The following is a 10661-nucleotide window of genomic DNA, read 5'->3' as shown; positions in this document are numbered from 1 at the left end:
GGTTGGGACCGTGGATAGTTGGTTGTGAGCCGACCTTTGTATACACCACGGAGCCCCAGTCGCAGAATGTTATGTGTTTGACTCTGATTACGCGTATATGGGAGAGGGTTTATTATCAATCAACAAAGCCACCTACATGAGCGGTCGCTTGAGAGACTGACAAACGGATTCAAGCGGCAGTTGGACCAGGCTCCTACCTGTCTTCCGATGCCCGCGACATTATTAATGCGCTGGCTTTCTACGCCGGAAAAGGCGAGAATAGCACTGAGAAGTCCGTGGAAACGAGAGAGTCCGAGATTCTTGTAGTGCGAATCTGTACCTGAGATTTAAAGCACCAAGATCCAGTCGTGCGTCCATCGTCAGAGCTCCTGTCTCGATTGCCCAAGTTGAATCACCACCAAAATGACCCGTTATATCCTCACAGGTACCAGCGGCCGTCTGGGGTCTCGAGTGCTGCGACAGGTACTGGAGAAGAGGTTGATCCCGGCAACGGATCTGATCATCTCGTCCTCCAATCCGGATCGCGTCCCAGCCATCGCCAAAGAGTACGGCGTTGAGGTCCGCCGAGGCGATTACACCGACACAGTGTCGCTGAAGTCTTCCTTTGCTGGGGGCGATGTGTTGTTTCTTGTTTCTCACACTGATCCCGGCATTCAACGGGTCGAATTCCACAAGAACGCGATCGAAACGGCTCGGGCTGCGGGTGTCAGGACAATCATCTACACGAGCATGATGTTCGGTGGTGAGACGGGCTTGAAGAGCGTCATCGGCATCCAGCAGGGTCATATTCACACAACCAACTACTTGGCACAATGTGGTATGGACTACGTGATTGTCCGAGAAGGCCTTTACACACAGGTCTGGGGATACTATGCCGGGTTTCAACAGGGGATGTTCAAAAAGGGAGACACGCAGCCTCCGGAATGGGTCGTCCCCAATGGGGCGGCTATCTCGTGGGTCGACATCGATGACCTAGCCAAGGGCAACGCCATTATTCTGGCCAACTACGGGAAATATATCGGCCAGACGCTGCGATTGACGGGGCCCCGAGCAACGTCAGTGAGCGAGATCACCAAGCTCGTGGAACAGAGAACCGGCCGCAGGGTGGATCTTCGGTTCGTGGGAAGGCAGGAAGCCGTCAAGTATCACAAGGAGCATGAGAGCGTCCCCAGGGAGTCTTTTGGCTGGCTAGAGGACAATTGGGGCGGCTGGTGGGAGGGGCTCGCAGCTGGGGAGGGCGAAGTGGTCGATCCGTTCCTCGGGCAGCTGCTGGGACGGCCGGCCAGGGGCATCGTGGAGATGGCGGACAAGATGTTGAGGCCCCAGTAATGGCCAGCAGCCAGTATCCGGTTGCCAGCAAGCAAAGCAGAACGCAACTGTTAAGAAGTGGGACAAGGATGCGAGAGATTTCTTGAAGGCGGAAGGAATATTTCGTACAAGGCTGACCCCCTTTTCTCCCCCTCGGCTAGCATACCTGCCTAGGTACCTAGTACGTATATCGAGTGCTTATATGCGGAGTCAATGGCCAAACCCGAGCCTCCCGAGCATATCGTTGTGTTATATCCCCGATCATCTGCCCGGCGTTTGACGGGGCAAAAAGGATAAAAGAAAACAACTGCCTATGCGGACCGAGTATACATCAGACTAGGACCAATCAACTCTGCGACTAGGGGTATTCACTCACAGGGTTTCTCCACGCTGAGCGATGATCGGCGGCTCTTGATATGCCCACATGTCTAGCGAGCTAGTTATAATGGATTACTTTGGTTGGGTCAATGGAGTATCATGAATATGGCCTGCTCCTCGCCTTTATTCAAGGGGAACGGAAACCAGGTGCATTTCTCGTCAAAGAGCAAAGCCACCACCACAAATGGCTCCTCGTATGTCTCAATCACCGGCGCCAACAGCGGAGTAGGTTATGCTACGTACCAAGTCCTCGCAACCACACCTGACTACGACTTTCATGTCATCATGCCCGGCCGCTCTCTGGACAAAGTTGAAGCCTCCAGAACTGAACTCGCCACATCCTGCTCTGTCACTAGTTCAGATATATCATCCCGCCTCTCGACACTAAAAGTCGATGTCACCGATTCATCATCAATCCGCGCCGCCGCCGATGCCGTCTTCAGAAAATGGGGTTACCTCGACGTGTTGATCAACAATGCTGTCATAGGCGCTACCTCTCTCGATGACGACACATCCACTCGCTTCACAATGCGCATGCAGACCACCGTGACGGGCCCCGCCGTCATGGCCTATGTCTTTCGTCTCCTGCTTCTAAAGGCACCAGTCAAGCCGTACAGCATATTTGTGCCTTCCGGCACCGGCTCCTTTGCACGCACAGCCGATACGACCCGTCAGCGCGGGCCCGAGCCGCCTGGCGATACTAGCGCATATCACGCGTCCAAGGCGGCATTCAACATGATCGCGCTGAAAGGGTACCTTCGGTATCGCGAAGAAATCAAAGTGTTCGCCATGACGACCGGTTTTGTGGTGAGCAATTTGTGTGGTAAGAGCGAGGAGTTGCGCACGGGATGGCGGATGACGGGCGATCATCGTTGCGCGAGAGACCATGTTGAGTATATTGAGGAGCGAGAGGGACGAGGATGTAGGGGAATTGGTGAGTAATGATGGCATTTATCCCTGGTAGATTCGTGTCCTTGTCGGAAGATTGGGCCTGCAGCACCTGCGAAGCTGTGAGGAGACAGAACGCAACCACCCACGCGAAGTTTCAAGATGCTTCACAGAAGGGGTGTAATCGCTGCTGGATCATCACACAAGGAGTTAAGGCCGTGGGTAAGGAATCCCAACTTCTTTAATATAAATGATTATGCCTCCATTGTTGATGGCTCCGGAGTTGCACCGGATTCAGTGATTCTCACGCAGAGAAGTGTTCAGTGTCCAGATCTTTGTGGAAGGCTCGACGACTATCCCAAGGGAGCTTGCCTGGCTACCCAAAAGACTCAATATTGCGGTGGACAATGTGCCAGACTCTTGTCTGCAGTTTGCACACGAGGCCCTGACTGAGTGTGTGCAGAGACATAGGCGTTGCGGTGGCAGCTCAGGCTCGAAGTACATCCCCAGGCGTCTGGTCGACGTGGGCACTGACGGCGATATTGTCAAAATCATTGACAACGCACACTTAAGTGTTGACAAAGGGGCTAAGTATGAAGCGTTGACGTACTGCAGGGGTCAACAATCGGACACCAAAGACAGAATGTTGACAATGACGGCACAAAACCTGAAAGACATGGCTGAAGGAATTCCGGCCGACGACAAGCTACCTCGCGTGTTCAAGGATGCCATAAAGGTTACTCGATCTCTCAAGATAAAATACCTGTGGATCGATGCACTTTGTATCGCTCAAGGAGACATGGAAGAGTGGAAGACCGAATCACTCTTGATGCGAGAGATCTATCCTGGAGCTCATGTCACCATTTCCGCAGATGCGGCGTCAACCTGCGACGAGTCGTTTCTTACGATGCCCGACAGGGAATGGAGGCGAAGTATCTATATTTCTGGGGCAAGGCAAGATTTGAGATCGAAGATCTTTGCACAATTGGGCCACGATAGAAATAGCCGAGTGGGCCAGGAAGAATGTGTCGGGTGCTTTGGAGGAACGGAATACAATATACATTCTCGGGGCTGGGCGCTACAAGAAGCTCTGCTCAGTCCAAGACTAGTCTCTTTCTGCTTTGAACAGGTTTATTTCGGTTGTGAAGTGGGAGGAATCTCGAGGGAAGATTGGGAGGATTTGGATTGGTCACATTGTGTCGATGGGCCGTCGTTCAATTTAAACCAATTGTGCCAGAGTTGGTTACGGTTGTCATCCCGACCAGCCGAGCGAGACTCGTACGCGGACAGTACGACATTTAAACAGATAGATGCCGATTCCGAGCTTTCGGTCCTGTGGTGGGAGTTTTTGAATGAATACGCCCCTCGAACGCTCTCCGAACCCGACGACAGGCTGCCAGCCATTTCTGGCCTTGCTTCCCATTTCAAACGAACACTCGGTCTGCAAAATGCTTATTGTGCTGGTCTGTGGAGTAAAAATTTTGTGAGGGAATGTGCTGGTATCAAGATGGGGTTAACATTCGGGATCCGCCTACTAAATCTCCTTCTTGGTCATGGGTGTCTTGTCCCGGTAAGGTGGCACTCGCATGGAGAATGAAAGATCAACCCTTGACCGAATTACTGGCCCTCAATTGCTGGCCCGAAAAGGAAGAGTTCGGTCATGTTGACTCTGCCGAGGCCACGACACAAGGTCCAATGCTCGACGCCAGACTCTGGAAAGATTCATACGGGAAAAAGCAACTGGACCCGCTAACATTTTCGAGCGTGCCGGTTTTATTCTCTCGCCCTGAATTTCACATGGACAAATGGGTTGAAACAGTCGGGTCATCACAGCCATCGAGCCCTCAGCCCATACCGGGAGAGTCCCTAGATATACGGTATCGTTACGGCGCGGTGGCGCTCTTGCCTCTGTTATATCGAAAGTTTGAGAGTTGTGTAAATCTCCTTATTGTGGCCAAGTCCACCACGATGTTGGACAGATACGTGAGGATCGGAATCCTCCAGGCTTTCATCCTCCACTCGTATCCTTACGACGGAGTTGAAGAGGCAATGGGACACTGGATGGCGAGGTTTGAGCGGAGACGCATTACAATGATTTGATATGATAACTCTACCCTTGAGGTTCTTCTCCCGGGACGCGATCCTTACAGTACTATGCGGTCGACGAGGCTCTTGGCTTCAGATTCAATAGCCGGATTTATCTCCTGGCGCTTGCTTCCAATTTGATGATGAAGCCGGCGGCACTGTTCTCTCGAAGCTAATGATCTTGTCAAAACCTTGACAACATATCCCATTAGCTACATTCTCAATGATCTGCTTCCTTTCCCGACAACAAATCTGGCTCAAGCTACGGGAACCTCACGCCGATGGCACGCCAGTACCCCATGTCCCATCTTCCCACATTCTTCATTCCTTTCTATATACTCGCCTCTCTGCCCACCCTTCAAGGCTCATAGAGATCCGCTTTCTTCATGTCCGGTCGTTCCGCACGGGCCGCGACCCCTTCTCGGTCTGCGCTCTCCAGAATCTCCTCTTCCACACGCAGTGCCGAGCCATCAAGCCTGAACTTCGCCCAGCTTGTTATCCAGGCGCACTTTGTGTGCTTTAACAGATCCAACCACCATTGCAGGCTCGTCTCTGTCGAAAGAGATCCCAAACCGTCGCAATAATCACACATCTTGGGCCGGACAGGACTCCCCGAGCCAGATCAATATGAGGTTTAATTGTAGTCCATGACCCTTCCGAAAACGCATTGGCGAGAGGTGCTGAGAGAAGCTATGTCTGGCAGTGTATGATAAACGGGAATGGAGAGCTGTCTGTATTCAACGGTGAGGTGGAGTTAAGGTAAGCGGAGCTGTAAAGCGGCGATCGATGGTTGCTTTAACCGCCAAGACGCCCGTGAGCCAGAGAACTTTCAACTTGCGCAGCCCGTTGCATTTTGCTAGACATCATCTCAAGGCTCCCTCTATACATGCTCAACACAGCTGTTGGGGCCTGCACATCCACTTCATCTAGGGGAGGCTGAGCATCTCGCTCAAGCCAGACAACATGTGCCGCATTTGCGGGCGCATGGTAAGATGTATCTTTGATTCCATGCCCTCGAGGGTGCCATCGTCAGTACTAAAACTGTGAGCATCTCTGCTGCTCCGACCACGAGAAAACCAGCTACTGACTGCGCAGTGGCACATCTCTACGCCAAACTCATCAGACAAGATCTCACCATGTATCATCGCGTACTCTGGTGCAAAGCGCCTTGAATATACCCTCGAAACCGGTGGCACCACCGCCGACATTTCTCCTCCCGTTTCGCGCAAAGCTTCACCAGACAAGGACGCAGCAGTCCACCACGACGCCAATATCTCAGTTCCAGAGCACCCGGCCCGAGATTCCTCCCACATACCTCTCAACCGCGACTGATCAAACGCCTTCCTCATCCGCTGCCACAACAGGATCTCCTTCGACCACGCAATCCCTCGACCGTCCACTGGTCCTCTCCCGCTCCCTGCAAACCCTCCTCCCCAAGCTACACCTCCAAAAACCCCACTATGTGGTCGCGCACATTCACCGCTTCCCCTACCTCCTCACGGAGGGCGACATCCTCCGCCTGCCCTTCCACATGAAGAACGTTTCCCCCGGCGACATCCTGCGCTTTAACCGGGCCAGCATCCTAGGTTCACGGGATTATACGCTCAAAGCCGGCAGCGCATCCACCGAATCGTACGACAAGCGCCGCACGGGAGAACCAAACTATCTAGACGAGAGATTGTTCGAGTGCAGGGTCCGAGTCATGGGAATCGAGACCGAGCCCATGACATTCAAGGAGAAGAAGAAGAGGCGGAATCGACACAGGAAGATTGTGCGGAGCAAGCACAAGTACACCTTGTGCCGCGTGATGCAGGTCCGGGCCAAGGGATTGGATGAATTAATCCAAGGAGAGAAGGGGATGGTGTTGCTGGAAGGTCAGGAGAAGGGCAACGCCGACGCCAGTGCTTGACTAGTCCCTGGACGACAGAGGACATGTTTGTAGAATATTTCGTCTGCGGAAGAAACCGTGTAGATGCCTAGTACGCCAATTTGAACAATCCAAGACAACCACTGTGCCAATGAACCCGAGGACAAGACGGAAGGAAGCGTGAACTTATGTTCTGTTTTACCAAACTAAAGCTGTTATCCTGACACGGGTGCATGAGTGTTAATACAACCGACCCCCTCGAACGCCATGCGCCAAAACATCGCCGAGGATACGGAGGACAGAGACCAACTAGAAGCCGTTCTCCTTCTGCAGCCTTCGGGCATCGCACCTTCATAAATCGGGTCGTCGTTATCATCACAGGCATCTGACCATCCTCACCCCCCACCTCATCGCGCGAACGAATGTGCACCAGGCTGTGTAGATGTGTCTCGGTTTTAGGAAAAGTGCCGCGGTCTCCATATTCCCCCAACGCAAGGAAGACTACTGCGGGTGAATGCGGAAGATGTTGAGTAAGAAGCGCTGTCAGGCTTGAAATGTCGTTCGTCTCATTTTCATCTCACCTCGAAAGCAGGGAAGGTCATGCGGTCGCGGAGGTTGACTTTGAATTCGAAGATTCCTTCTTCGGAGCCAGCGTACCTTTATCGCAATGTGTCAGCAGAAGTCTTGCCTGTTTCCAAAAGGAAAACAGAAATGAAAAAAGCAAATGAAAAAAGAAAGAAAAAACTGGGTCTCTCGAGCCAGTGGTAACACTTACAGGAACTGTCCATCCGGACTAAACCCGATTCCCGTGGTGCCTAGCTCAATCTCACTTGCTACTACCGCTGCACCCGTCGACCTCCCACCAGCACCCAGAACTCGTTGCAAACCCGAACCAGCCGCGGGAGGCATCCAATTGCCATTCGCATCGAGCGATCTGTTCCCGGACATGCCACTTAGAAACATAATACGAGCCAAACGCATGTCCGCATCAGGAATGCGACCGGCGACTCCAGATCTGACAATATCAATACGTCCTGCATCACTAACGCCACCGCGCTGGGCTCGCGGGCCTGGAGTCATGGTCATGGGACCTCTGCGCATGCTGGTCGTGGCTATTGGAGGGCGGCTGGCGGGTTCGAGCTCTCTTGGCGATGTGCGAACGTTAGTAGTGTGGTTTGCGGTAGTCACTTCGTTGGCATTGGCTGTAGTCCGACTTCTGAGCGATGCTAATCGAGCTTCTGCCACGTCCAGCCTGCTTTGCATGGCGTTTGCCAGAGCTTCGGTGTCAATGGCTGCCTGAGCTACCCGTGACTCTGCTCTGCGTATCTGTTGTTCCAATTGTTCGATGTGCGCCAGTCTGTCAACGCTGATTTCGGAATACTCGGTGAGGACATTGGAAGCGTTGTCTGACTGATTGGACGATCTCAGGTTTATGGTGGGCAGCGTCGTAGTCTGAGCCGAGCTTGAACCTGAAGGATCGAAAGTGCTGGTATTTGGCGTTTGATCACTTCCAGATCCACCCAGCAAGATCCTGTCCCGCTCAGTTTCCAGTCTCCTCGAATACTCCGTTCCGAATCTCAATTCAACCTGCAACTGATGCGACCGCTGTTGTAAGAACTGTTGCTCATGCGTCAACTGTCGCTGCAGGACCCGTTCCAGTGTAGCCTCGATATCTCTATTTGACTCTCTTGCCGCTGCCCGAATATTGTCAAGCCGATTGGAGGTCGCGGCGAGTAGCCGCTGTTGGGTATCAAGCTCTCTGTGAAGCGAGAGTGATAATTGTCTTTCATCGGCCAGTTGGCGCTCAAGGTGCCTCCCGAGCTCCCGTTCCTCTTCCAAGGCATTTTCCACCCGAGCAAGAAGCGCTCGATTGCGATTGCGGTAGTCGGATGCTCGAACTGCCGATGCTCGAGCCGACTCAACTGCTGTCTGAATGACATGCCAGGGGTCGTGGGGCGGAATATTAGAGGTTCCTGGCTGTGGGTTAGAGCCTGAAGCTGGAGGTAAAGTATTTGCCGACATGGTTGGTATGTCCTCGTCGTCTCCAATGCGGCCTGGAGACGCAGATACAAGCATGCGTGGGTCCACCACCATGATATCGGGGGATTGGCTTCTGTTGGTGGTGGGCTGGGAAAAAACTACAGATGATCTCCTCCTTGGTTGATGGGAGCGAGAACTGATAGAGCGATCAGTCCCTGGGGGTTGCGAGGTGTCCTCACTTGAGATCCTTCCAGCAATCCAGCCCGGGGAAGAAGAAGTGTAGTTGATACTGTATGGGCGAGTTGGGGGGTGTTCGACGTTCATTGTGCTGTCAAGCGCCTCAACAATTGATCTTTCTCGCGCATCCAGATCCAAGCCCTCATAATTGACCAGATCGCGGCGATTATGCCGTTGTCCAGAGTCGCTCAGAAGATCATCAGTGCTTAGCTCGTTGTCTAATTCTCTGGACGACAAGCCACGCATGGCTCTTAATCGTGCGAGACGTTGCTGCATCAACCGTTCCTTGTGACCTATGTTGCGAAACGCAACAGGGGTTCCATCTTCGAGCTTGACTTCTTCTGTTTTCTGACGGTCGAGGTCCAGTATCTGCCTTCGGACGCAGGACCGTCTCACATCCGCAATACCAATTCTCCCGTGGTCTTCAGCCCACACTAACAGATCCCAGGGTGCAGGAGAAAAGGACATTGACCTGACGCATCCATACAAAGCTTGCCGCGATGATCTAAAGGTGCATATTATGGATGATTCCCCAGGCTCATTGCTGCTCAGAAGATGTTGCATGTCGAATATCGAGATGGATCCGCCTTGGGAAGAAGCTGCGCAAAGATACCCTGAGGGCGAAAAAGTCACTGCAAAGCTGTGGTCGTCATAAACGGGGTCACCAGTCGGCACCACGGGGTTGGCGAACATCTGCCAGTGATATTTGGCATACGTCCCGGAAGAGCCATCGATGATGTCGTGGTCTTCGTCGAGGTGTCGTCGATAGAAGTACACATGGTCTGAGTCCCCAACTGCCGCGAGGATCTTGGAGTCTGGCGACATGGATGCAAAGTTCATTGGAACAGGATGCAGTAGAGTTGTCAGCACCTGCCGTTGAGCGAGGGAGTAGATCTTAACGGTCTTGTCGTTGTTACTGATTAGGACGACCGGTTCGTCAGAAGTTTTGCCCTCGTTCAAGACTGTGTGGATGCTCATTGAATTGACTATTTCTCCTCCCAACAAGTCAACGTTCATCTCGTGACCAAAGCATGTCGGCCGATCATGTTCGTCCTTCTCGACTTTGATGAAAGCGCAGTCTCCATTTTGTTCTCCTCCTACACAAACCCAGCCTAGGTCAGCAGCCAGACATCGGGACTCGAAGGGTATCGTTGCAACCAAAGAGTTCTGCTGGGTTGCGAGATCGAGAACGAAGACGTCCTTGCATGATACATAGTAAATGAGGTCCTTCTCTGATGAACTAATGAAATGACGCAGTTGGTGGTGAGCGACCGTGATCTTTGCGGGATAGAACTTAGAATGAGTAGCAAGAGACTTTGCAGGATTGAGCCATAGTTCGCTATTCGGTACGGTCATTTCGCGACGGAAGCTGAGGGATCTAGGGGATGAGACGCATCGCTCGACAAGGTAGGAGGTGGATGGAAAGATCGAGGTGGAGAGGGTGGTAAGCGTACAGGGTCAAGGAGCCTTGAAAGAGGAAATTCTTGGATAGGCGACCCCCGGCAGCTATAGAGCAGGGAGTGTTTATAAATTGGCTGTTTGTAAGAATGGATTTGTCTCTAACTTGAGGGTGATAATCGCATTACAGACTGAGATGCGTGCTTCTCAGATTTGCCAGCCCGTGACGTCGATTGGGCGAGGCTCTCACGGCGAGGCTCGCAGGAATTTATTTTAAAGCGGAAGGTCCGCCGAGACCAATTTGAGCTGGTCTTGGCTAGTCTTGGCTGGTTTGCTCCGTAATTTCTACTCGGCGAGTCGGTAGGTTCTGAGAGTTTCTGTCGTGCCAAGCCTCGCGCGAGCTTGCGGCGAAGGGGAAGAGAGATTTTTTCTCGGCCCATTTGTATTGCGTCTGCTTTGTATCCTGAGCTCATCTATCCATCCATTCCATCACCAATTTCCTTCACCTTCAACTTCACCA

General features: G+C 52.6%; 5 protein-coding genes across 5 annotated transcripts; 4 read left to right on the top strand and 1 right to left on the bottom strand.

Annotated features, from left to right (window-relative positions):
- Positions 1–402: 402 nt before the first annotated feature.
- A1O5_12382 (uncharacterized protein) lies at positions 403–1329 on the top strand (the record flags this gene model as incomplete). The annotated part of the gene is made up of 1 exon (XM_007752951.1): positions 403–1329. The coding sequence occupies one exon, from the start codon at positions 403–405 to the stop codon at positions 1327–1329; it is 927 nt and encodes a 308-aa protein (XP_007751141.1).
- A 462-nt stretch (positions 1330–1791) lies between these two features.
- A1O5_12381 (uncharacterized protein) lies at positions 1792–2628 on the top strand (the record flags this gene model as incomplete). Its single annotated transcript, XM_007752950.1, has 1 exon — positions 1792–2628. One exon carries the CDS (start codon positions 1792–1794, stop codon positions 2626–2628), a length of 837 nt encoding a protein of 278 aa, XP_007751140.1.
- Positions 2629–3217: 589 nt separating this feature from the next.
- Positions 3218–4171, top strand: A1O5_12380 (uncharacterized protein; the record flags this gene model as incomplete). Its single annotated transcript, XM_007752949.1, has 1 exon — positions 3218–4171. One exon carries the CDS (start codon positions 3218–3220, stop codon positions 4169–4171), a length of 954 nt encoding a protein of 317 aa, XP_007751139.1.
- A 2019-nt stretch (positions 4172–6190) lies between these two features.
- A1O5_12379 (uncharacterized protein) lies at positions 6191–6568 on the top strand (the record flags this gene model as incomplete). The annotated part of the gene is made up of 1 exon (XM_007752948.1): positions 6191–6568. One exon carries the CDS (start codon positions 6191–6193, stop codon positions 6566–6568), a length of 378 nt encoding a protein of 125 aa, XP_007751138.1.
- A 729-nt stretch (positions 6569–7297) lies between these two features.
- A1O5_12378 (uncharacterized protein) lies at positions 7298–10099 on the bottom strand (the record flags this gene model as incomplete). Its single annotated transcript, XM_007752947.1, has 1 exon — positions 7298–10099. One exon carries the CDS (start codon positions 10097–10099, stop codon positions 7298–7300), a length of 2802 nt encoding a protein of 933 aa, XP_007751137.1.
- Positions 10100–10661: the final 562 nt, after the last annotated feature.

Source organism: Cladophialophora psammophila (assembly GCF_000585535.1).
Source record: "Cladophialophora psammophila CBS 110553 chromosome Unknown aczJe-supercont1.33, whole genome shotgun sequence".
NCBI classification, from domain to species: domain Eukaryota; kingdom Fungi; phylum Ascomycota; class Eurotiomycetes; order Chaetothyriales; family Herpotrichiellaceae; genus Cladophialophora; species Cladophialophora psammophila.
The sequence above is the reverse complement of the archived record's forward strand: the minus strand, read 5'-3'. Positions and strand labels throughout refer to the sequence as shown.